At 43.0% G+C, this 27,287-nt stretch overlaps 1 protein-coding gene across 2 annotated transcripts in view; it reads left to right on the forward strand.

The window, feature by feature from the left end:
• The first annotated feature begins 6,964 nt into the window (after nt 1-6,964).
• The window catches only part of LOC122010078 (mediator of RNA polymerase II transcription subunit 16-like), a 37,941-nt gene continuing 17,618 nt past the window's right edge, over nt 6,965-27,287 (forward strand). For both annotated transcript variants that reach the window (XR_006119779.1, XM_042566453.1), the window contains exons 1-6: nt 6,965-7,366; nt 7,557-7,625; nt 9,268-9,356; nt 12,087-12,199; nt 13,503-13,604; nt 27,163-27,253. Coding sequence is in view for 1 of the 2 variants with exons in the window: in XM_042566453.1 (XP_042422387.1) it covers nt 7,083-7,366; nt 7,557-7,625; nt 9,268-9,356; nt 12,087-12,199; nt 13,503-13,604; nt 27,163-27,253 (748 nt within the window). In the remaining variant the exon portion in view is untranslated. The remainder of the gene's footprint in view (nt 7,367-7,556; nt 7,626-9,267; nt 9,357-12,086; nt 12,200-13,502; nt 13,605-27,162; nt 27,254-27,287) is intronic.

A 27,287-nucleotide genomic window follows, 5' to 3' on the forward strand; every position in this document is an offset into this window, starting at 1 on the left:
TCCGATGCTCAGGGGTTCTCGTATGAAAGAGTTGATTCACCAAGCGGCATGTCTGCTCGGCCGAGCTACCTAACAACTAAGGCTGCATGCCCATCCGAGTATGTAACCGAGCGGCTCACCCGTTCGGCCTAGTAACAGACGAGAGAAGAGGACAAAATGGACAGCTGACGATATCCTTCTCGAGACATGCGCCGCCGACAGACATCATGGTCGGCGACCAGACCGGACAGAAGATCGTACGGTGGAAGTTTCCACTGTCATGTCGGAGATATACTCAGATGATTGCGGTATGGCATCAGACATACTTTTCTGACACGTCCATTTTGAGGTATGCTTTGGGGAGCGTGCACATCTCGGGAAGCGTGCACGCGCTCCCTGGGATCCTATATAAGGATCCCTAGACTTCAACGGAGGTATGCGCGATTCTCCACTATTGCTACAGTCTTGTTACTCTGCTTCCACTTTATTCCACCGGTGCCTGACTTGAGCGTCGGAGGGTCGTCGCCTGGAACCCCTTCCCGGCTCGGCTTTGTTGCAGGTTCACTGGAGGTCTACGTCATCTGGGAGGTCATCTGAAGATAGCAGCGAGCACCACGTCCCCAGCGCCCGTCGACTCGACTCTTGGACAGGATTAATTTGGCTTGACTTGAGGGTCGGAGGGTCGTCGCCGGGCACTCCTTCCCAGCTCGACTTTGTTGCAGGTTCACCAAAGGTCCACGTCATCTGGGAGGTCATCTGAAGATAGCAGCGAGCGCCACATCCCTAGCGCCCGTCGACTCGACTCTCGGGCAGGATCACCCGATAAGTTGGGAAATGATATTATTTATATGGTGTGTTGTTGATTATAGAATGAAACTGTATCCTAGTAATATAGGTTGATGATGTCCATTTAAGGAGCTCATAAGGATTATCATGTAAACCCTGCAGGTGGACTTAGTCCGACATGACAATAAAGTTGAGTGATACTACTCTTGGATTTAGATATTAATTAATTGAGTTGTCAGTAACTCATTTAATTAGTGGGCATTCAATATCTTAAACACAGGGAGAATAACACACTCATGATAAGAAGGAGCCCATATAATAATATGAGATTGGTGCGGTAGTGCAATAATAACTCTTTAGTGGAATGAGATATTATTGATGAACTCGAGTTGAGTGTTCGGGGCGAACACGGGAAGCTCAAGTTCATCGAGAGACCAAAACCAATTCCTCCTCTCGGTCCCCGTCGTAGCCTCTTATTTATAAAGTCTTATATCCACCTAAACCCACCTTCTTACCCATTCATAAGTGGCCGGCTAAGCCAAGCTTGGCGCCCAAGAAAGGGCCGGCCAAGATAAGCCTTGGATGAATCAAGTGGTGGTCGGCCCTAGCTTGGAGCCCAAGCTTAGGTGGTCGTCCACAATAAAAATAAAAAGGATTTTATTTTAAAATCTTTCATAATGTGGAAGACATGATTTTAAAAGAGAGTTTTAAAATTAAATTTTACCTTTTATAGTTTTACAAAGGATTAAGAGAAAGGTTTGATATCTTTCCTTATTTGTAGATTGAAAGGAAGATTTTAATTTTGGAGAAAACTTTCCTTATTGTAATCATCCACATGTTTTAATAGAGAGATTTTAATTTGTAAAAGTTTCCTTTTATAACCAACCATGAAGAGAATTTTTAAAAAAGAAATTTTTATTTTAAAAATTTTCGAAAACAAATTAGGAAGTTTTAATTTTGTGTTTAAAACTTTCCTAGTTTATAGGACTTGTAGGGGCCGGCCATTAAAAGAATAAAATGAAATTTTAGTTAAATTTTCCTTTTGTTCATTGGCAAGGGAAAATAAGGAAGTTTTAATTATATTTTAAAACTTTCCTTATTTGCCAAGACCAAGGAATATAAAAGAGAGGGTAGAGGTGCCTCACCTCACAACAACACATCTATTTCTCTCCTCTCCTTTCCTTGATGGTGGTCAGCCCTCTCCTCTCTTTTTTTTCTCTTCTCCTTTTGTTGAGGCCGGCGGCACTTGGAGCTCTTATTTCATCTTGGTGGCCGGTTGCTTGTGGAGAAGAAGAAGAGAAAGAAAACATCCCTTGGAGCTTGGTTGGTGGCCGAAGTTCTTCGTCTCTAGGAGATTGTTGGTGGCCGAAACTTGCAAGGAGAAGAAGGAGGCTTGGGTGGATTCTCATCTCGGTAGATCGTCGCCCACACGACGTCTGAGATAAGAAGAGAAATACGATAGAAGATCGTGAGGTATATAAGCTACAAAGAAAGGTATAACTAGTTGTCTTGTTCCGCATCATACTAGTTTTCTTTGTGTGGATTTTGGAAATACCAAACACAAGAGGCTAATGATTCTAGGTTTCGAATTTATGATTCGATTTTGTGTTTCTTTTGTTTTTCGATCTTGTGATTCGATTGTTCTTAATGGTTAAACCTAGAGTTACTATAAGGAGATTAAATATTGAATTTCGTTGAAAGACTTTGTCTAGGAAGTGGTGGATGATCCCATACCCAAGAAGGCCTAGTGCCTCGCCATATTTAACCTGGAAGTCGATCTCTGAAATAAATATTTAATCAAATTTGTAACATGGGTGGATTTGGATTAATAATGTTAAGCATCATTTGCGATCCAAGTCTAAACCTCTAAGAACAGATAAGTTGAATTTGGAATCAATAATGTTAAGTTCTGTTTGCGATTCCAAATTTAATTTCTAAAGAACACAATAGGTTGTTAGGAATGGTTCGAGACTTGTATAAAAATTTTTGTATAGGGGAACCAGTACGATATTCTAAGTAGCAACCAACACGCGCCTCTATAGAAGGCGTCTTCAATCCTTTGAAGGCGCCTTAGACTAGGCAAACAATAATCGTTTGCGAAGATAAACTTTATCTTCACACGGATAGAATTTGCCACACTAGAGGCACCTTCCACCCTATTGAAGGTGCCTTTCAGCCTCGGATAAGTTTTTCCAGGGGCTATAAAAAGACCCTTGGACCTAGGAAAAACATAACAACTGAACTATAAGTCTTGTATTCACTTTCTAGTCATTCTGTAAGTTATAAACGTCTGTAAGAGGCTACTCCACCTTCAACAAAAGAACTTTTCTAGTGGAGCTTTCTTCAATGCCTTGGATTAACAACCACCTAGATTGTAACCAAGTAAATAAATTGTCCTTTTACTTTTTGTTTAGTTTATTATTCTGTTTAGTATACTTGTGCTACTAACTAGAGCTGAAAGAATGAGAAAGGTTCACTTTCTTTTTAACAGACAATTCACTCCCCTCTTGTTGGCCCTGCTGGACCAACAATACCTTTCTCGACCTGTTTTGAGTTAGTCTATTCATACATCTCTAATTCATAGAAACTCTCATCTAATTTTAACTTTGAAAGATTCATGAAACTTTATAAGAATCTACTATAAATGCTCATAATGCATTTTGAGCAAAAGAGTTTAGGACATACCATATCACATCCGTATTTTCTAGCTGATGATTGATCAGGTGGAGTTCGTTGAGAATGCCCTTGATCCTTACGTGTAGTTGGCATGAGATTTGGTGTAGTAAGGTCACGACATAGCAGTTGCAAGGAGACAACATAGTAGAATCGAGTTGGAGCTTGTAGAAGAATTGATGTTTAGTGTTTGGTTGAATGCTCCTTTTATACTGCATTAAGGGCACCTCCAATGACTTAGGGCACCTCAAGTGAAACTCATCCGATTCGAGAACCTTGCTCTTTTATCCTCTTGGGGGAGCTTCCAATTGGATGAGGGAGCCTCCAATACTTCGAGGTTATCAACTTCGAGGTGCCTCCAACTCACCCTAGCCTTGAATTTTAGCTGCTCTAGGGCACCTCTAGTCATCCGAGGCGCCCTTAGTGCTTCACTCAGGGTGCCCTCCTTCACATGGGATACATGGAGTACTATTCATCTGAACTTGATATTTTTACTTCAAACTCCTATAAAACATGTTAGTTCAAATAACAAGATCACCTGTAAAATAGAGTTAGCCTAAATAAAAAAAATTATGAATTAGATCTGTCTTATCAAGACAAGGATCTAATATTTGGTCTCAACTTAAATTTCCAAGTTGGATAGTGCCTATAGTCTCATTGGGACTTGTCCTTACTAGATCTCTCTTTTATAGTTTCTTACTTAACTTACCATTTATATAATTACTTGATGTCTAATCTCTTGACACACCGGGTCTTTCTATCAGATGTTCCATCTGGACTTCAGCCAGTTATCTGGTTATGCTGACTCAACTGGATTTCCTGCAAGATATCTGATCCTCTTTGACCTATCTGAGCTTTATGTCAGTTATCTGATTCTCTAGACCAACTAGACTTCAGTCTGGCGTCTAGTCCATTAGACCTATCAAGTCCTTAGTTTGCATAGTTGGTCCAAATATTAGAAAATATATAATCTAACTTTAACCTTTTGTCATATCTTAAAATTTGAGTTTGATTATTGGTGATAATGCACCAATATAATATACCTCTCAATGCTAACATCGTTACCTTATATAAGGAGAAAAATCGGTGAAAAACTATACTGCCTCTTCCCAAAGGGTGTACTTTTTTCATCTTCACTAAAGGGCACACTTTTGCAATTGATGTTATTGTAACTGCCGCATCGAACTAACCATCGTACAGAGAGTGTAACCCATTCATACTCGGGATCTTGGGATGTTCAATCACTTGACACTCGGGATCCTCGGAGTACTCTAGCGATCAACACTTGACACTTGACACTTGACAATTAGGGTGCTCAAGCAACCATCGCTTTGGTTCTCAGGTAATCAATGTTCAATAAGGTAGTAGTCTCTTGAACACCATAGCTCCTTGGGTGCTTAGGAGTTGGACACTCGCAACCCACTTAAGCTTGGACAACCATTCAACGCCCACAACCTACTCGAGCTTGAGCTCAGGTGTGAGAATTTGAGTGACGTAGATGCGTTCGGTTAACCTGACTCTGAGTTGGTGTATATTACATACTGATGATATTAAGGAAAAAGAGACTTATCAAAGTAATTTATGAATAATTATTTATCGACTTGATTACTATATATAAATAATAATAGTCATGAAGCAACATTGACATACAAATGGTGGCATAAGATGATTCGTTCAACCCTAATACCTCTGTCAGTTTGTCCCTAGGTCAATACGAAAGAGGTAAATCACGGATGACTACTAGCCTTCAATAATTGAATAATATATAGGGGAGGACAAACACTCAGCTACTAATCGAGATCTGATCCCTATATCTCATGGTGACAACACTATACACTAGTCAATTGTCCATTCCGAGGGGACAAAAATTGACATACAAATGAAATAATATAATAAAATATTCTACCTGTTTTTCAATCGATTATAGAAGTAATGAAGCTTGACGAGATAGATTATGATGACTTTTTACACCACCCGGGACTATTACGTTGCACCTCAAATGTGCGTGACTGAGTGGACAGCGCCCATGTCGTGGGGCGTTGCCCCGCCCACTCAGTCATGCACCAAGGCATGGACGCCCGAGGGTACAACGTTATTGAGTCCCTATATTACATTTTATAAAAGTACTTGCAATATGAAATTCAACAATATTATCTTAAATTCTCTTTTTAAAATATACTCTTATCCTATCTAAATCTTTCATTTAATTTTTAAATCAATCGGCGTGTTATAGCAGTTACGAAATTATAATTGTTACAGTATGAATATTAAATGAGTAAGTTGAATTCATATGGTAATAGTTACAAAATCGTAACTACAACATGAATTTTTATCCATATTGAATATATCACACACTAAGAAAGTAACTATCCAGAAAGGCCATCAAACTGATGTGAGCAGCCCATATAAGATCCAAACAAGATCTATAGTACAGAAAAGGAAAATGGTACTAACGCACAAGCACAGATCAGTTCAACAAAAGCAATACCAAGAACAGCTCAGACCAGAAGTACCAGAGCTTGAGGAAGGGGGATCAAGGAATAACTCAAAAAGGACTGGATCAATGCTTAGTCCGAGTGAGTATATGTACGTTTTCATGATTTTTTTTTTTCATATCTGATAGTTCGTCAGACATAATATAATAGATTCTATGATTATTTTTGTATGATTGTACACATTTTGATAATATATATTTAATTTTTTATTAAAAAGGAATAGAGAGAGGCCAAAACCACTGCTTGGAGCTAGATTTCTTTCAACTTTATGATTACGAGGGAGCCATGTTGAGAAGCTGCCTCATGAAGACTGCCAAAGTTATACACTGTATTATTCACTGGAGAAGAACCTGCACCTCATTTGTTAGGTTTTTTCCGATCAACTTTTCTTTCCCGTATACAATAACTTACAAAGTTCGACGAAAATGATACTCCATTGGGGCAACAATTTTTACCTATGCTCCATTCCACACTTTTTATGGCAAGCAGTTGCACGGTTGGTCAGAAAATATTCTCCACCAGCCCAACATTTGTCACCTCCTCTCCGTTCAACTTTTCTGCATAGCAGAGAATCATCGGTCCCTGAAAAATTACCTGCATCGTTCTTCAAAAATTTACTTGTATTGTTCCTTAGAAATTTATTTGCATCGTTCATCACCTATCGTCTTTGGTTCGGACGCAGATTGTTTTCTCCAAGAAGACACTTTCACAGTTTGAAAATGTCTTCAAAAGGATAAAATAGAAATTTAAGACATTACCAAAATGCCTACGCAATTGGGAGAAAATGCAAAACTACTTGTGCTTTTTGGTAAATCGCCCATTATTTTTTTGAAATTTTCAAAAATAGAAAGATTTATATAGTTATTTTTTGAATAGAGTCGTAGAGAGAGTCTAACGGCTAACGGGTCATTTACGAAAATTAGAGACTTTTCGGACTTTGGAACAAAGGCAGAGATGTAAAGTTGAAATTTATGAAAAGTAGGAGTTTTTTTAGTATAAAATGCGACTCGCAGCAGAAATTTTGCGGAATTTGAGGCATTGCCACATTCCCGGCCGCCGGTCATCACCCTACACCTCACGCCCCAGACTTTCTCCTTTTTATCCCACCCGTCGCTGTAGCAATTGACCTAATTGCTCAGGTAATCCCGCATGACCATCCCCGCTCCAACCCCTTCCCCGAAGGACGCCTCGCCGGATTCCGACCTGACCGCCGCCAACGATGGCGCATCTCGAGAGGGTAGGGCCCCGAAGGGTGACGCGGTCGTCGAGGCCGTGGGAGGAGTAGACAAGAAGGCCGAGGAAGGAGATCGCCCCATGGATGCCGGAGAAGCACCCACGCCGGCGCTCGCAACTGTTTTCCGAATTCGGCTCAAGCAACCATCGTCCAGCCTTCGGCATAAGAAGAACGTCCCTGATCTCTGCCGCAACTTCAGGTTCTCCTCTCTTGATTCGGGGGCTAGAAAGTTTCTGCTTTTATTCTTAATATGACTTCTATCGAGTATTTGCTGGCTTGTCTATGATGGTCGAACCCTTTTTTTAAATTTTTTTAATCTATTGAGTTCTGTCATGACAGCCGTACCAAACGCCTGAAGTTTTAACGTTTCTACTAATTTTATTGGGCAGTGCAGTTGCTTGGTGCGGTAAGTTGAATGCTATTGCATGCGCATCAGAGACATGCGCTAGAATACCAAGGTCAGCATATCTCAAAGAAGCTATTATCTTTCTTTCTTTTTTTACAATTTAGATTCCAAGTTTGTTATTTTTCCCATTATGAACTTGTTTGAATTGCTTTCTTTTCAAGACGGTGGACTTTAGCATAGAAATCACCTACGGAAGATTTGCTATCCTAGATACTGATCATCGTGTAAAGCTAGCGATGGTGAAGTTTGCCAGTATTTTCAACTATAGTTTGTCTTTCGAACTATAGAATCTTTTTTGTTAACTATTAGAGCTACATCTAATTTCTCCTAGACAATTGTATGTTTGACTTCAACTTTTGAGACACCCACATCTATTTTAGTATTCTTTTTATATTTAATTAGTTTTTTGTACAATTTACCTAATTACTGGATACACTGACTGAAAATATGACAGGTTGAACCATAATCTTATTAAAGTGTTAGCCATAAGGTCACCCAACGATTACAAGAGTCCAGCATTTTATCCTACTAATGATATCTCATCAGCATCTTTTTGCTGAAAAACAAAACTGAAATATCCATCCATGTTAATGATCCTCTCATTTTTTTTTTTATTAAAGTTACATTTTGAATATTCATTTTTAGTTTTAAATCTTTATTTTCTAAATTTTCTTTTCATAATCCAGCTGAGTTTAAACTTTTTTGCTATTCATCAATTAGCACATCATTTGCAAAGGTGGTACTAGGAAAAAAAAAACTTGTTATGGTTAGTGCTTCCTTACAAAATTTGATCAACTAGCTTAGGCAGCAAACTAACTTTTTTCCTACTAGTTTAGGAAAATGGTTATGATTGTTATCTATCCTCTGTAACACTCTTTAGAATGAAGTTTATGCATTGAGTTTCTAGATTCTGTACTAATTGGTTGAAGAGCATAGAAAATTTTTTCATTCTTGTTTTTGTGGATTTCCATTAAGGCTATGGCGATTCCAGTTACATATAATAGCTCATCAGGCTTTCATCTGGTCATGATATTTGTCATTGATAGAATGGTGAATATACCTACTCTCATTGTATCCTAGCATGTATGTACACCCCTTGGAATGGGCTCTTTCCATTATACTGCTCAGCTGGTAGTTAATACATAGTCCTTACCACTATTATCTTAGTAAGATCTTATGCTATTCCTTTCTTTAACGGACTTTACATATTTTTTTCTCTTTTGGCTACTGTTGTTCATGAAAAAAAAACCTGGATAGGTATATTTAAAACTATTTGACAATAAACATCTTGGTATCAATTGTAAGTTGTCTAAAACTTCTATAGCTGTCACCTTTAGTTTTAAAGTGGGACAAGCTAGACAACACCTATAAAAATGGTTAAAAGTAGGTGGCTGACAGAATGCACATATAAATTGGTGTAACTTCACAAAAAATTAATGTAAAAATAGATTGTTTCTTTGTTATTTTACTTATTAATTCATATCTGACATATCTCCCTAATTGTAAGCTTAATTCAATGACATTTTCCACGTTCATGTTAAGTAGGTCAGTATTTAGTTGTCATTACTTTCAAGTTCTTTCACTAAGCCATTAACATGTTTTGATATATCTTTCTGTGTCTGAGAATTTTGGAAATGCCATATTTTTGTTCAAGTCATGTGGTGTTTGCTATCATCTTACTGGTTTTGTTTCAGTTCAATCACCAATCCTCCATTTTGGATTCCGATACACATTGTCAACGCTGAACGACCTACGGAATGTGTTGTCTTCAATGTCAAAGCTGGTAATTTGTGTTATCAAATATCAACTACAATTTTTTTTTTTATACATTTGCAATGTTTTTTTTTTATGTTCCAGAATCACAAAATAGAGGAATGAATACATGTGAAGTTATATAATTACTGATTTGTTACAAGAAATTTCACAAACTTGAAGACGGTAAAGATGAGTGCAGAGAAACGAACCTTCAATAGCAGTTGATTTCATAACAATGTTTATCTAAAGGTACAATCAGTGTTAGATATTTGGAGGGATTCTGTGTTGGAACCTTGACACTGCTAGGGGGGGGGGGGGTGAATAGCGTCTCACCCAAATTGTTACTTCCTACACTTGTTAGTACGCAGCGGAAAACAAAATACAAATAATAACAATAGAAAGTAAACCTAACACGTTGATTTAACGTGGTTCGGAGATAAAGCTCCTACTCCACGGCTGTCCGTAAGGTGGACGATCCAGATCCATCGGTGGATGATTCCCCGGAGAACTTCTGGCTAGCTCATGTAGCTCCTTGTGGGTGGAGAAACCTCGCCACAACCTCGTACAAGCACGCTAGATCACTTGGGAGACTCTAATTAGGGTTAACCACCACTAATTTCGTCAAACTTAACCATGATTCTAATGCTTGGTTATATAGGCCACAAGTTAGAAAACCCCGCCTACCAGTCGACTGTTAAAACTAGCAGTCGACTGTCCTATGTGGAAATTCGACCGTTACATCCCAACGGCTCGATACCAGTCGACTGCCAAAACATGCAGTCGACTGCTCCATCAGCCTTGCGTCCCTCGGATGCCTCCCCATCCTTCACGTCTTGCCTTCTGGAGCTTCCATCGGCCTTGTCATTGTTGTCGGGTCTTCCTTTGCCAAGAGGTCGTGCCTCTAGGACTTCATCCATTGCCAAGTCACACTTGGACTTACGTTGCCAAGACTACATGCTTGGACTTACACCGCCAAGACTCATCCTTGGACATTCCTCCTTTGCCAAGATCACACTTGGACTTTCCTTGTTGTACCTGTATCCTGCATACTCAAAATGTATATCAAATTACAACAATAATCCTAACTTAAATCTTTGCCCAAACATCAAAACCTAGGGTCACTAGATTGCTCCAACATTCTGCTCCATTGGTGATGACTTCTTACTTGGTATCCTTATGTAAGCATATATAGGTCTACTAAACTTTCTTGGTAGACTTACATGCTTTGATTGAATATCATTTACATGTTTATCTAAAGTCTTCATTGTTTATCTTCAGGGATTTGATGATTTTTTTGTTGAAATTCTCTTCTCTAAATGGCTGCTTTAACACCATTTATTGGAAGCTTTTCTAGTCTCATCACAATGCTTATTGTAAATACAATTATACTCGTAAGTTCCACTTGCTCAATCTTCAATGACTTTTGTACTAGCTTGATGGCTAACTCACCAAAATCGCTTCACCAATTTGTATTGGTGGCCTCTATTTCTCAAACTTGACATACACACTTCCCTACATATGTTGACATGACGCCAACTTGGGTATGGATATGAACAAAGAGTTCAAGCAAATTGTCTGCAAGAGGAAAAGGAAGAAGACAACTACCTAGGGGAAGCCTATCTAGGGCTTTGTAGGATGCTTGTGTCATGTGGGGAGGAAAGGAAGTTTGACGAACTCACATGTGGGAGGGAGGGGGGTTTAACAATCGCATGGGGAGGTGTCTTGCTCACGTATTAGGAAATGAAGAGGAAGGAGTCCTTGCAATTGTGGGGAAATGGAGGTGGCAAATGGAGGAGTGCAACAACTGATTTAGGTTATGTGATTTTAAAAAACCACCCAATTTTTTAAGAATTTCAAAATACCCTTAAATTGTTAGGCATTTTCACAATGGTCCTTAAGATATAAACATTATATGCCTTATATACTATATACATTTAGTATTTTATATTATATATACTATATTACATACATTATATTTATATCTTCAAGGTCCATTGTGTCCTCTTACCTATGTCCTAAGTTAGGACCTTTTTTTGACGACTTCCTATGCTCCCTTTGGGAAAAAAAAAATCAAATGTCACTTCATTTGAATCCATACCCATGTGGGATTTCCGTATCTGAGTCTGTGTAATCTAGGTGGTGGCTTTAACTGGTCTTCATTCATAACTATACGAATGTTGTGAAGCTTCTCCTAGTTTTTGAAAAGTAGAGTCATTAGTTAACATAAACTTATTCTTTCCTTTGGCACTTGCATTGTGCCCTCTTTTTAAACTTGGAAGGAGTGTTCCTGTACTCTGTAGTGTTTCTTACTTTGACTATTTAATTTATCAACATGGAGTCATCTTTAACCTAGACTTATCTTATTGCTGTTTTTTTTTTCTTTCCATTTTGGTAAGGACTTTGCTAGTTATTTGTCTAATTCTTCTCTTTTAGACAGAAAACTTTACCTTAAATTCATAAATACGAATATATCCACTCAATTGTTGTTTCTTTCATTGACCTGATTGGAAAATGATTCATTAGAAATCTTTTTCTCTTCATGCCATGCTTTTGATCAATGAATAATAAGATAAACTCATAAACACCTTGAAAGAGGAGATGTATGTCCTATATAGCATATGCATGTTGAGTTAATGACTGATTTTTTAGAATAAAAGAATTAGTTTACTTGTAAATAACCCTGGTTGTTAACTCATAACATGATCCTCTGTATTTTATCTTTAACACAATGTATGATAATTGTGCATCCTTTTTCCAGATTCTCCAGGTGATTCTGTCCGGTTTATTGAATGGTCTCCTAGGTCCTGCCGTCGTGCCTTATTGGTGGGAAATTTACAGGGAAGGATCACAATATGGACTCAGCCCTGTCAAGTAAGAATCTAGATTAATAAGGATGAGACTCCATCTTTGATAATTTTTAATATGAAAGAGCATCGATTTTAACCAATTATATACTGTTTCCTGTCTTCCCTTTCTAGAATTGAATTATTTTTTGTGCAAAAATTTAAAGTGTTTCATCCTTCGTACTCTCGTTTTGTAATTAAAGTTAAGATCACTATGATCATGGTTGCAGTTGACATTTGGAATCGTAATGTATTGATCAGATCAGTTGATTATGTGCATAGTGCAATATTTGGGTCTATCCTTCAGTTGCAGGAAGCCCTCCAGTGCCAGATTTGAGTGGTTCTAGCAATTAGTTTGACTGTTTGGATTCAAGATTGAAATGACTGTTTTTAGCCATCTCATCTTGCCTCTCAATTGTTTTCACAAGTCAAAATTATCTCAACTCTCAACTCGCTAATAATTAAGTACATACTTGGGTAGATCCATTTTCAAATTTCAACTGCTGATTTTTCATTTAAGCGGAGAGTCATTAATCTAATGTGATTACTTCTTTGGTTTGAGTTAATCAAATTTGAGACTAGATTGAGAATATTAATTATACTAAGTGTTAAAATTAGTAAATGCCGACCCCACCTAATGAGATAAGACTTGGTGGTTGTGGTTGTTTAAATAGAAGATTTATTTCTAGGCTCTGGATCTAGCCTTGATACACACCTGAGAAACATTCTTTGATTAATATATCATTTCTATGACAAAATATTAACAATTTTATCAACAAGTTAGGAGATAGTTTAAATAGATGATTCTGGTTATTATATAAGCTCTGGACCAAGCAACATGCACACCTGATAAACATGGCTTGGCAATTCATTCCTTGAGTAATAGATCATTTCTATGACAAATAAGAAAAACAAAATAAAAGAAACTATTCATGAATCATTCACACAGGCTTTTCTACTCAACTGTCTTTGATTTCATCAAGATTAACCTAGAATGACTTTCTAGTCCATTTTGGCACCTAAAGATCTTACTAAAACTTGATTATGTATCCTCTGATTGACCTAAACTCAGGCCTATTATAAGGAATTTTACAATTTTTCATGTAAATGAGACTTTGTGGGATTGATTAGAGGCATAACATTAGTTCGGTCTAGTTGGCAATAACTGTGACTGTTCTAATCTACTCAGGACAATGGTACTGAACCAATAAACTCTTTCTGCCTCTTATAAGTACTATTTGCAAGGGAAAAAAAGCAAGGAAACACATGATATTTTGGTCCACTCATTTATTTGATTTTTCCTCATTTTCTCTTCCTGATGTTAATTGCAGGGTCGAGTGAATCTTGTACGGGATGCTAGTTGCTGGCTTTGTGAATATGAATGGAAACAAGATCATGCTGTTGCAACGAAATGGCTATCAGGGATGAATTTGGTGTGCAACTCATTCTATATTTGTTTTCCACTTATGTTGGCCCTTCCCCTTTTCACTTTCCAATCTTGATATTTTGATTGTGATTTTTATTGTGGATCACAAGTTTCATTATTATGAAACCCAATATGCAAGGTAACATGTACTTTGTTTCTCGAACTTGGTAGAATCTCTCCCGCTCCCTCACATTGGTTTCAATGCGACATGACATTAGTATGTGTACGGACTAAGAAGACTGACACCAGTGTTTTGGAATTTAACTGATAGAAGGTGCAAGTGAAAGCAGCTATAGTGAAGATTCTCAATCGATGGTGATGACTTGCTGACCCTTGCCAATGAGCAATCATTGTTAAGGAAGAGTCAGGCATTGAGAACCATGAGACAAGAGGAAGGATGCACAAATTGATTAAGGTCCAAATTTTAACCTGGTTGAATTAAAAATGGTCCAAACCAATTAAGCCAACTCCACCACCTGTTCTCAAGAAGCAACGTAATTTAACCCCTAAATTTAGGTAATTACTACAATACATTTAAGTACAAATTAAACCAGTAATTGTATATTAGTTATCTATGTATTATTTTATTAATCATGTTACTGTATGAGATCAATAATTTGAAATAACTTGATATTTGTTAATTCTGTAATATGTTTTCTAAATTACTTATTAATAATCTAATATTTGTAGATATATTAATTTGACAGCACTAATATTTGGTGTTATTTTATGTCATATCAGCATCAATAATGTAGATTTAACATTCATATCATACTAAAAGACTATAATAGAATTTAAACTTTGTTGAACCCCTGTATAATGTCCAAATTTCTGTTGTCTCCAATTGTATAAAATTATGTGTTGGATGCCCAAATCCATACTTGCATTGGATATTTGTCTAAATGCAAGTGATGCGGCGATAAGGAGGGGCCCATCCTGCAGGGGTTGGTTACCACGATGGATGTTAAAATTAGGGTGGTCAACGTTCAGATATCATATGATCAAACGGATGATAATCGTATTGGCCGGTCGGGCGATCAGGCCCCTGACCGGGAGAAGGTTCTGGTTTGACCCCACTTTTGACTTGGGGAGATGTGTCAAATAGCCAACGCTCAATGGGGTGTTGTTGGATGCCAAAAGAGGAGGAGACGATATGTAGAATCCTGGCCAAGCAGCTACTCGCTCGGCTCGGCAACAGGACTCGGCATAGGCGCAGTGGAGTTCCGGCCGAGCGGACGCGGTACAAGCGCAGTGAAGTTCTGGCCGAGCGGCTAACCCGCTTGGCCTAGCAACGGACCCACTGTGTTATCTCTCAACATCCTTTTGGAAGTTAGTACCTCTAACACCAAGCATGGTCGACAAGAAGATCGTATGACGGAAGCTTCCACTATCACATCAGAGATATGCTCGGCTTGTTAAGGTATTCTGTCAGAGATACTTTACTGACAAGTCTTTTCAGGAGAAACTTCGAGAAGCGTGCTCGCTTGGGGAAGCGTGCATGTGCGCTACAGGAACTCTATATAAAAGGGGTCTAAGCATCGACGGAGGTACGCGATATACACTATTTGCGCTACAGAGTTCATTCTTGTTGCTCTGCCTTCTATATCATCGCCGGTGACTGACTAGAGCGTCAGAGGGCCAATGCCGAGACCCCTTTCCTAGCTCGGCATTGACGTCATTTGTTTTGCAAGGCGGAGTGGAGTCTACGGGTGGTCAGCGGGACCTCCACATCTCCAGCTTTCTATCTCATCAACTTTCGGACAAAATCATATTGGCGCCGTCTGTGGGAACTTAACCAGCATCCGAGTTGAGAAGATGGAGGACGCTGGGCGACTCACTACCGTGACGCTCACCAAGGAGGAGCTCGACATGCTCGTGCAAGCCCGAGCGGCGAAGATGGTCGAGCACTAGTAACAATAAGCGTTAGTCGATTGACAAACACCACAACCTGGGGCGTTGGCAGCCGGAAGACGAGCGGGGCTAGAAGACCAAGCGGAACAAGTTTCCGTATGGGGGCAGAATAGGAGGCCGATCGGCACGCAGGGGGAAGTGTCGCATGCGCCAATCCCCTTCCATCGTGCCTTGTTCCAAACCCTCTCAGAAATAGTCCAGGCGAACCAGGAACGGGGATCATCTTCTGATGATGCTCTTGTTCGAGATACACGAATAGGCAAGGCGCCCGAAAGTCACACTTCGCCCGAACGGATCAATCTGCAGTTCTCTGAGGAGATCTTGCGTGACCCTTTGCCCAGGCATTATACCCTGCTGGCGATCGGGGAATACAACGGAGCGACTGATCCAGATGATTATCTGGATAAGTTTGATAATGCAGCCACGCTACACCAGTACACAGATGGATGAAGTGTCGAGTCTTTCTCGTTACGCTCTCCGGATTAGCGCAGCGCTGGTTCAGAAGATTGCAGGACGGATCAATACGCAGTTTCAAGGACTTCCGAGCTGTATTCCTGCACCAATTTGCCAGTAGCCGACGTTATCAGAAGACGAGCGTCAGTCTCTTTGCCCTAAAGCAAGGGCCTAAGGAAGCGCTCAGAGCATACATTAGGCGCTTTAACCAAGTAGCCATGGGCATTCCATCGGTCTCTTCCGAGATGCTGATGAACGCTTTCACCCAGGGGCTCGTCGAAGGAGAGTTCTTTTGGTCATTCATCAGAAAGCCACCCAGGGACTTCGACCACTTGCTCAAGAAGGCCACTGAATACATAAATATGGAAGAAGCCCAAGCGGTAAGGAAAAAGGAAACATTGATCGAACCCTCGACAATGTCCGAGCGTCGACCGTCGAACAGCCACCAACCGCCCAAAGGGCCAAGGGCAGAGGGAGTGCGGCTACACCAGGAGGCCAGGACACATGCGTGCAGCATGTGGCCTCCGGTCGTCATAAGGTTGCAAAAGGCAAGGTATGAACGCCAATATTTTGCTCTTTTCATTAGTCTGCGATACACAACACGCGCGACTGCTATGATCTGACACCGATCATTAGTCGACCGACGCTGAGAGGATATCATCACCGATCTCGGTCGCCCGATCGACGCCATAGGCATAGATCCACGGGGCGGTGTGAGGAGAAAGAAGGGCGCCCGAGTGATGCGATCAACAACACCAGCAGAGGGATAACACAGGTCCCTCTCAACTCCCTGTCGAGCAGAATATACCCTCAGCCCGGGAAGAAGAAAATAGAAGCAATGCCGCCCGAGGAGATATAGGCATGATCGCCGGAGGGTTGACCGACGGCGACTCCAATAGAGCCAGGAAGTCGCACGCTCGTCGATTGGAAATCCACGCTATGGGATGTAGCAAGGAGAGGGCCGAAGGGTCCGAGATCAGCTTCGGTCCCAGAGATTTGGAGGGAGTGGTGATCCCTCACGACGGCGCGTTGATCATCCGAGCGGTAATTGCCAATTATACTATTCACCGAACTTTTGTTGACACAGAAAGTTAAGTGAACATCATCTTCAAGAAGGTGTTCGATCAGTTGCAAATCGATCGAAGCGAGTTGCTGTTTATGACAACCCCGCTCTACGTTTCACAGGCAATGAGGTATTACCACTCGGACAGGCCAGGCTGGCCATCTCGCTCGGAGAAGAGCCGCTGAGGAGAATCAGGACCTCAAACTTCATCGTGATGGATGCACCGTCGGCCTACAACGTCATCTTGGGCCGACCGACCCTCAACGAATTCCAGACAGTGGTGTCTACATACTACCAAAAGATTAAATTCCAGGTGGATGGTCGGGTGGGAGAAGTCAAAGGTGACCAGCTTGTCGCTCGGTGATGCTACGTCGAAATGGTCAAGTTGAAAGCTAGGAACGCTCGGAAGAATCCACGCCTGGAGGTGAACACAATCACCGAAAAACCTCCTACATTGGTATACGAAGAAAAGGAGGAGTTCGGATCCACCCAAACTGGATGGAAGCAACTACCTTTATCGTCGTCGACCTGGAGGGGGAGAAGAAGGCGGAATTGGTCGCCTGCCTCAGACAAAATCACGATGTGTTCGCATGGTCGACACACGAGCTTCCTGGAATCTCACCGAGCGTCGCTTAGCATGAGCTTCACGTTCGACTAGACGCTCGGCCGGTAAAGCAAAGGAAAAGAGATTTCAGCACGGAGCAAAACTTGATCATCCGGGCGGAAATAAAAAAACTGTTGGATGCCTGCCATATAAGAGAAGTCCAATTCCCAAGCTGGCTCGCTAACGTCGTACTTGTCTCCAAGCCGGGAAATAAGTGGCGGGTCTGCATCGATTTCCGTGACCTGAATAAGGCATGTCCAAAGGATTTTTATTCACTACCTCGGATAGACCAAATGGTGGACTCTACTACGGGCTGCGAGTTGATTTGTAGGCTTGATGCTTATCAAGGTTATCATCAAGTGTCGCTCGCCCGAGAGGACCAGGAGAAGGTTAGCTTTATCATTGCCGATGGAACGTTCTACTACAACGTCATGCCGTTTGAATTCAAGAACGCGGACGCTACCTACCAGCGGCTTATGAACAAGGTGTTTTAGAGGCGGATCGGGCGTAACGTGAAGGTATATGTGGACAACTTATTGATAAAATCTCTTCGTGTTGCTGACCTATGCGTAGATATTGACGAGACCTGCCAAACTCTGAGGGCTCATGGGATAAAATTGAACCGGAATAAATGTCTATTTAGCGCGAAGAGTGGTCGTTTCCTGGGTTACATCGTCACTGAGCGGGGCATCGCCGAGCTACAAAATTCCAGTGGGACGCCGAGTGTGATCAGGCGTTAGAAGAGCTTAAGGAATATCTTAATTCCTTACCTGTATTAGCCAAGCCGATTGTTGGTGAGCCGCTCTGTATCTATCTATCATCCAACGAACATGCGGTTGGATCGGCTTTAGCAAGGCAGAACGGTCAGGAACAATAGCATGTATACTTTTTAAGCCATATATTGAAGGATGCAGAGTCTCGCTACGCCGGTCTGGAAAAATTAGCTTATGCATTGATACTCGCCGCTCAGAGGTTTCGTCCATACTTTCTAGCACACTCAATTATCGTGCTGACTAACAGCGCCTTGGGGTGGGTCCTTCTCAACCCCGAGGCATTTGGGAGGCTAATCAAATGGACGACCGAGCTAAGCGAATTTGACATAGAATATCAACCCCGAATGACAATCAAGGCCCAAGCCTTGGTTGATTTCGTCACAGAGGTCCAGAATATCGAGCCGGAGGCAACTTGGAGGATATATATCGATGGTTCGTCCACTCGGCAAGGTAGCGGGATTGGCATAATGTTAAGCTCACCACAGGAAGACCGTATGCACCTGTCCGTACGGCTGGACTACAGAGCCACCAATAATGAAGTTGAGTATAAAGCATTGATAGCCGGCTTACAGGCAGCCCGACATGTGGGAGTCGTTAAAGTCCTCATTCATTCGGACTCTCAGCTGGCTGCTCAACATCTATCAGGGACGTTCGAGATAAACAATGCTCGGCTTAAGCTCTACGCGAAAGCCTTCGAGAAGCTGAAGGCCAACTTTAAGGAGGTCGTCATACAGAAGATCCCTTGATCGGAGAACCAAGCAACAGATGAGTTGGCAAGATTAGCCAGCTCCTTGACGTCTATCGCCATAGAGCATCTGATCGAGCAAGTCTCATTAGTGGCGCATATCGACAGGACTGAAGGGATAACCCTCCCGAATGACTGGAGAACAACACTGATAGAGTTCCTCCGATCGGGGGTCACACTGGTTAATCAGGAGGAAGTCCGTCTACTGAAAAAGAGAGCCGGACGGTTCACCCTTGTCGGAGATCAGTTATATAAAAGAGCCTTCTCCAGGCTCCTGCTCAAATGCGTCGGGCCGGAAGATGTCGAGTACATCTTGAAGGAAGTACATCAGGGCTCTTGTGGAGGTCACCCGGGTGGTTGTTCGTTGGCCTGGAAGATACTCCTGACTGGATATTTTTGGCCCACTCTTCAAGAGGACTCCGCTCGGACAGTAGGCACTTGCCTGTCCTACCAAAAATATCAAAATATTCCACACCGTCCGACCGAGGAGATAAAGACGTCCACGGTGTCTTGCCCGTTCGACTAATGGGGCATGGACATCGTTGGGCCATTCCCCATGGTAATAGGTCAGCAGAGATTCCTGATCGTCGCGGTGGACTACTTCTTGAATTGGGTGGAAGCTGAGCCGTTCGCGAGAATAACCGAGCATATGGTCATTAAGTTCGTTTGGCAGAACATCATATGTCGGTTCGGCATCCCACGTCGGCTCGTATCATATAATGGGAGACAATTCGCCGGTCAGAAGCTTAGAAAGTGGTGCGAGGGCTATGACATCCAGCAGACCTTCACCTCTGTGGCCTATCCCGAGAGCAACGGGCAAGCGGAAGTTGCCAATAGGGTAATCCTCAGAGGGCTACGAGCTCGGCTCGACCGCATCAGAGGCAGCTGGGTTGACGAGCTCCCCAGTGTGTTGTGGGCCTTCGTACGACCCCAAAGGAGGGGACCGACGTAACTCCTTTCCACTTAGTATATGGCGGCGAAGCAGTCGTCCCTGTAGAGGTTGGAGTGGAATCTGATCGGGTGTGGTTTTACGACGAAGGAAATGCTGGATGGAGATTCATGGAGCTCAACTTGGTGGACGAGATGCGGGCTAAAGCAGCCATTCAGCAAATGGCGCACCGACACGGATGAAACAGAACTATAACCGGAGGGTGATCCCGAGGTCTTTCCAGGTTGACGATCTCGTGTGGAAGAAAGTAAAGCCAGTCGACAACGTCGCCAAGCTTGAAGCCCCATGGGTGGGACCTTTTAAGGTCGTGCAGAGGCTTCGCTCAAGCGCCTACTACTTGGAGGATGAGAACGGAAGGCAACTTGAGTGGTCGTGGAGTGCGAATCATCTCCAACCCAACAGGGTCGGATGAGAGGTGCGTAAGTGAACACAGATGTATTTGTATATTGCTTCATGGATGCAGGACAAATATGAATAAATGTGAAGTACACCACTTTTGAGCCGAGTCAACAGTCGAGCGACGACCTTAAACCCTTGTCTTCACCAACGGTCGGACGGCGACCTTAAACCCTCGTCTTCACCAACGGTCGAGCGGCGACCTTAAACCCCTATCGTCATCAACAGTCGAGTGGCGACCTTAAACTCTCGTCTTCACCAACGATCGAGTGGTGACCTTAAACCCTTGTCTTCACCAACGGTCAAGCGGCGACCTTAAACCCCTGTCGTCATCAACGATCTAGTGGCGACCTTAAACGCCTGTCATCATCAGCGGTCAAATGGCGACCTTAAACTCTTATCTCGATAAGCGGTCAAGTGTCGATCTTATAACTCAAGAACGATGAACGACCGACCGTGAATACGCGCTACTCAAAAGCTCCAAGTTTTCAAAATACGATGATCGTTTGGGATTAGTCTGCTATGACTTCTCGTCACCGATCGGAAGGTCACAAAGCCACAATATGCAACTCGCAATCTCATTCAGGGTTTTACGTGGTAACACGTGAACAACTAAAATGCGAGTCAAATTGAAAGATGTCGAATGGCAGCAAGGGGACGAACGAATAGGAAAAGATCGTCGGACGGGCGATCATTCATTAATACTTGGAATGAGGATTACAAACATCTTGCATGAGGATTACAAACAGAAGGGTGAATACAAAATCACTCGAGCAAAGATCACTCCAGATAATCCAAGACATCATCAGGCAGCAATTCAATCAGCTTGTTCCGACTGATGACCTTACTCGATAGAGCAGCAGGGAGGTAGTTGCCTTCCTTGAGTTGGTCGAACGTCCCTTCGATCGCCAGGTCAAACAGACGAGGTGCCCGATCGGCGACCTTGTCATTAAAAACATCCGAGTGGATGTAGGCTTGCTTCATGAGTTCGAACCTACTCGACTCGGCTCTCTGATATGTCTCTAGGGCCGCTCGGGAGGCCTCAAGTTCTTCCTTCAACCGGGCCAACTCTTTGTCCTTGGCATCGAGCTGGGTCTTGGTTGAAGTCTGCTCGGCTAACTATCCATCCCTCTCGGCCTTCAGCGCGGCCTCAGCATCCTTTAAGTTTTGAGCCAACACCTGAAACTCTTTATTCTTGATCTCCAGGATTTCATTCATTCTTGATCTCCAGGATTTCAATAGCCCAGAGTTTCTTGGTGTTGGCCGAATGGATTTTGGCTTCAAAGGTGTTGGCTTGTTTATTAAGCCGAGCTATTTGGGTGGCCTGCTTGACGTTTTTTCCTTTCTCCACCTCCAGCAGCTCGGCGCTCTTAGCTGAGCTATCTTAGTATTTATCTGCTCCAGCCGCTCTTGAGAAGCAGATGATTGACCGCCGGCGCCTTCAGTTGCTTAACCTCTCGCTCCAAAAAGCAAAAGTCTGCCGGACTCTCTACCCAATACTGCGAATAACCAACAAAATATAAGCGTCGATCGGAGATAAATTAATAAAATACAACACTTACCCCAGTGGACATCTGGGTGTGGCTGTCCGCGAGCGCCCTCGGAGGCATGACCGTTGCACGGGCTCGGGCGTCGGCCTATATCTGTGCAAGCGGCCCCTGAATGATTATCTGATGCTTGGTGGCTCAGGATTCAACGTCATCCGACTCACGCCATTCCTCAATCGGAAGATGGAGGACCGTCATTATGTGGCGTTGGTCGTTCGGGGCTGATTGGGCCGAGGTTGCTCTTCCGGACGGTCAAGACGATGACGCCGGATGGATGCCAGACTTTCGAATCTTTGATGGCAGCGGCATGAAGGCAACTAGCGGCGCGCAGATGGTTCCCTGTGGCAGACCGGATAAGGATGGTGTCCAATCAGACGACGTAGGGGGAACAGTCTGGCTTGGCGGAAGGGTGCGGGCTAATTCTGGTGGGGGTCCGCACCACCAAGGAAGCGGATCGCGATGAAGTCTTCGCTCGACGCCTCTTGCGTCTTATCAGTGGTTCCCTAGATGAGGCTGAATCCGATGCCCTCTCAATCGGAATCACCGACAGCCGCTCGGAGGGAGGGTGCGATGCACCAACCGCTCCACCGCTGGGCGTCCGACTAGCTATCCCTTCGCTCACTAAGGCTGGAGCCCCCTTGCTCTCGCCATGCAGGCCTTCTTGTGAGGCGATCGACTGCAGACCGCAGCTCTCCAGCTCGGCCGCGGTCGCCGCATTGATCTCAGCGTCCACAAGCTTGGCCTTTTCGGTCAGATGCGCACGCAGCATGATGTCAGCTGTAAAAGAAGAAGAGAAATCAATTAGAATCAAAGGAACAAGTGAAGAAGCTGCATACCTAGGCTGGATGGAAGCCTTGTGCGGATCGGACTTAAGCCGAAAACGTAGAGGACATCCTCTAGCAACAACTTATGGATGCCATATTTCTGATCGACTAGCATTGAAGCTGTATTGACGTAGTTCGATCGACTCTTGTACTTTTTAGTGGAGGCTGACTCACCACTTCGAGCTGCCAATCGGTTAGGAAGTCTGACCGCTTGGGAAGATGTACAAAAAAGAAGTACTCCCTCCAATGCTTATTGGAGGTCGACATTTTATCGAAGAAAACTAAGTCCACTTGGACTTGGAAAAGAAAAGTCCCCAGCTCGGATAATTTGGGATAATAAAAATAATGAAAAAGTCGGGGAGTGAGAGGAATGCCATGCAGGCGGAACAGAACCACCACCCCGCACAGCAGCCGAATGGAGTTCGATACTAGTTGATGAAGAGAGATGTGAAAATATTTACATACGGCAGGAAAGAAGGTGTGGATTGGAAACCACAGACCGACGGTAAATTGATCCCTAAAGAAACAAAGACAGCCGGACGGCGGAGCATTTGGTTGATCGAAGGAAGAAGAATTTGGTAATCGGAAGGAAACTCATAGGCGGCTGTTAGACTCTCAGCGTCGTCGGCATCAAACCTGGACTCAGTAGAGGTGTACCATGGCCCAGGGGCGGCGACAGGAGGCTGTGAAGAACTAGCCATCGCAAAAAGCAAAGAAGGCAGTGAAAAGATGCGATTGGAGGGAAGGAAAGCTTACTGGAATGTCGCCGGAGGAGCAGGAGAGGAAGTATATCGCCGAGAAACAAAGGTGGAGTATCGCCAAAGAGCTCAAAGACGAAAATATGCAGAAGGAGAAGGCGGCGGGCACGGGTTTATAAAACCCAGGGTTGGTCGATCGAGGTCGTCCGATCTAGGGTCGCGGAGACCTAGGCAGAAATCTGGTCGTTGAATTCAAAGCACCAAAAGTCACAGCACCAGAGGATATTCGCCTATCACGTCAAGCGTGCGGCGGTAGCAGGAGGGACACGTGGCGCTGGGCCATGGGATGACATTTAATGAAAGCAATTAAGAGGCATGGAGGCGCACTCAACTATAATGAGTAGGGATTTGCACGATCTCCCAGAAATATGGATGACGTAAACCCAGATCGCACCCAACCAAGGAAGCACAAGAGAAGGTATCGAGGATGGATCTTGCTTGTGCTGATCGATGTAAGGAAGTAGACGTATCGCTGAACGACAGTCTTCAAGAGGTCGATCGACAAAGAAACTTGCTAACACATTCACTCAGTTACAAGGGAGCGGTCATATAGCCGACTGTTGGACTACGTCGGTCCGATCAGAAGCTAAGGAGTGTCATAAGCCGATTGGGTGAAAAGCGTCATTGACAATTTGTGCAGTCAGTCAGACTTGTAGCCTTCTTCGATTAGACTTGAGGGGGAGGCATGTGATGCGGCGATAAGGAGGGGCCCACCCTGCAGGGGTTAGTTGCCTCGATGAGGTCAAAGTTAGGGTAGTCAATGTTCAGGTATCATATGGCCAAACGAATGATAATCGTATTGGCCGGTCGGGCGATCAGGCCCTTGACTAGGAGAAGGTTTCGGTCTGACCCCACCTTTGACTCGGGGTGGTGTGTCAAATAGCTAACGCTCAATGGGGTGTTGTTGGACGCCAAAAGGAGGAGGAGACGATATACAGAATCCTGGCCGAGCAACTACCCCACTCGGCCTGGCGACAGGACTCGGCATTGGCGCAGTGGAGTTCCGGCCAAGCGGACGCGGTACAGGCGCAGCGAAGTTCTGGCCGAGCGGCTAACCCGCTCGGCCTAACAACAAACCCACTATGTTATCTCTCGACATCCTTTTGGGAGTTAGTGCCGCTGACACCAGGCATGGTTGACAAGAAGATCATACTGTTGGATCGTAAAGTTCGCTAGAGGGGGTGGTGAATAGCGATCGTTAAAACTTAATCGAGTAAGCAGCGGAAATAGAAAAATTGAAGCAACGCAAACAAATCAATTTTACTTGGTTCGGAGCCTTCGTCGACTCCTACTCCAAGGCCCGCACGTGAGAGTGCTTTCGTTGGGCAATCACTAATAATTCGCAAAAGTATTGCACAATTTTAGTACAAGAATTATACAAAATACCGACAACAAAGAAAATGAAATTGAGTCGCAGGTTGTCGGAGGAGCTTCGTCGCAAGAGCGTCTTTGGAGCAACGCGCAAGAGAGCAATCATAGAAGAAGTTGTGTTTGACTCTTGGTGGAAGACTGCTTATATAAGCAGTTCCGGGCGCTTGGATCCCTTCCGAGCGCTTGGACTGTGACGTCGGCCCAGCCAATCAATGCGCTCCATGTTTGCGACGAGATAGAGTTTTGCATTTTGGGCGCCCGGATCCCTTCCGGGCACTCAGACCTCTTTCTATAGCAAAGCTTTTTCATGCAAGAAAAAGATTAGCCCGAGACAATAAACATTATACTACCTTGTAAAACAAAAGTTAGCACAATTTATAAAAAATAGAGTAGTAATTAGAGTATGTCTCCTCGAGATCAGAATCTAGTCAAGATCTCAACTTAGATTTCCGAAATGGATCTAAGTTGGATCGACGTCTATGTTCGCTCAAACGGAGAATGCGCCCTCACCAAGTCACTCCCCCCTAGTGACTTACTTTAACTTGCTATTTTGCCAGACATCCGGTTAGCCCGTTGACCAATCTGGCCTTCGTGCCAGCTATTCGGTCGGCCCGTTGACCTAATTGGACTTCGTGCCAGATATCCGGTCTGCCCGTCGACTTATCTGGACTTCGTACTTGCTATCCGGTCAGGCCGTCGACTTAGCTGGATTTTTGCCGGATATCCGGTCAGCCCGTCGACCTATTTGGACTTCTCCTGCATACTTAGTTACATCGTTAGATCATAATAAACCTAACTTAACTTATTTTGTCATTCATCAAAAATTGAGTTCGACCGTTAGTGCAACCTGGACTAACACGTACGACGGAAGCTTCTGACAAAGATATGCTCGGCTTATTAAGGTATTGTGTCAGACACACTTTACTGACAAGTCTTTTCAGGGAAAATTTCGAGAAGCGTGCTCGTCTGGGGAAGCGTGCACGCGCGCTACAGGAACTCTATATAAAGGGGGTCCAAGCATCGACGGAGGTATGCGATATACACTATTTGCGCTACAGAGTTCATTCTTGTTGCTCTGCCTTCTACATCATCGCCGGTGACTGACTTGAGCGTCGAAGGGTCAACGCCGGGGACCCCTTTCCTGGCTTGGTACTACGTTATCTGTTTTGCAGAGCGGAGTGGAGTTTATGGGCAGTCAGCGAGACCTCCACATCCCCAGCTTTCCATCTCATCGATTTTCGGACAAGATCAACAAGTAACATAGATGAGGGACAGTGTGAAGGAAAAGCTTAATATTTTATATAATTCCCAATCTAAGCAGTCGATACATAGATGAATGACTGGGTCAACAAGAAGCTTAATATTTTATATAACTCCTAGTCTAAGCAGTTTGTACAAAGATAGCCTTATTCATATTGAACATATAAGTTTTGCATTCTTTTACAACCATGCTATAGACCCTACTAAAGCTTGTCACGGTGGATCTAGACCCGAACATGGGCTGGGTCACAGGCCGACCGGCGGTTCGGGGAAATTGTTTTTTGTTAAAAATATTTTATTAGGGGTAGGATTCGAACCCACATCTCCTATATGAAAGCCAAACAACTTAACCATCAAGGCTATAATTATTATTGTTATCATATGTCAGTTAGTTTATTAATATCTAACTAATAGTTTTCTTTATAAATTTAATACCGAACGAACAAATACTACGGGAATGAAAATTGAAAGTGAGTAACAACGCCATGAAAGGATAAAAAAATAAGAAAATTATATGAGTTTTGATTCCCCTATATCCTAAAGATACATAAGTAATTTAAATAAGTGGGCAAGTTTTTTTATATGAATTTATAATTTTAAAATAACTTTGAACCATGTGGCGAACCGTGCACTAACTGTGAGCCGGTGGTTCTGAACCGTTGAACTGTCGGTTCCGAACCGTGGTAAGGTCTAGGTGGATCAAGTTATCATCATTGGTTCTTGGCTTGTGTTTTTCTTCATAAGGTTTACTAGGGTTTTTTGTTGAAGAGATCCTGTATTACAGAATTTGATCTTTTTCTGACTTGTTTTGCTTGATTATTCAAAAAAAAAAAAAAAATAATTGATTAATTGCTAGAATGTACCTATTTTATTTGCTTAGTTTGACTTGAGAATCCTGTCCTTGATTTTAGTATCGGTCCCTTCCTTCAAATTCAAACACCTTGGCTACAATGATGTCAACCTCTGTGGAGAAGTTTTTATCTAGACAGTCTCAAGCTTCAGGTTACTACTTAAGTTAATTGCATTATTTAGTTTT

The sequence above is a fragment of the Zingiber officinale genome, chromosome 8A (genome assembly GCF_018446385.1).
Source record: "Zingiber officinale cultivar Zhangliang chromosome 8A, Zo_v1.1, whole genome shotgun sequence".
Lineage (NCBI taxonomy): Eukaryota > Viridiplantae > Streptophyta > Magnoliopsida > Zingiberales > Zingiberaceae > Zingiber > Zingiber officinale.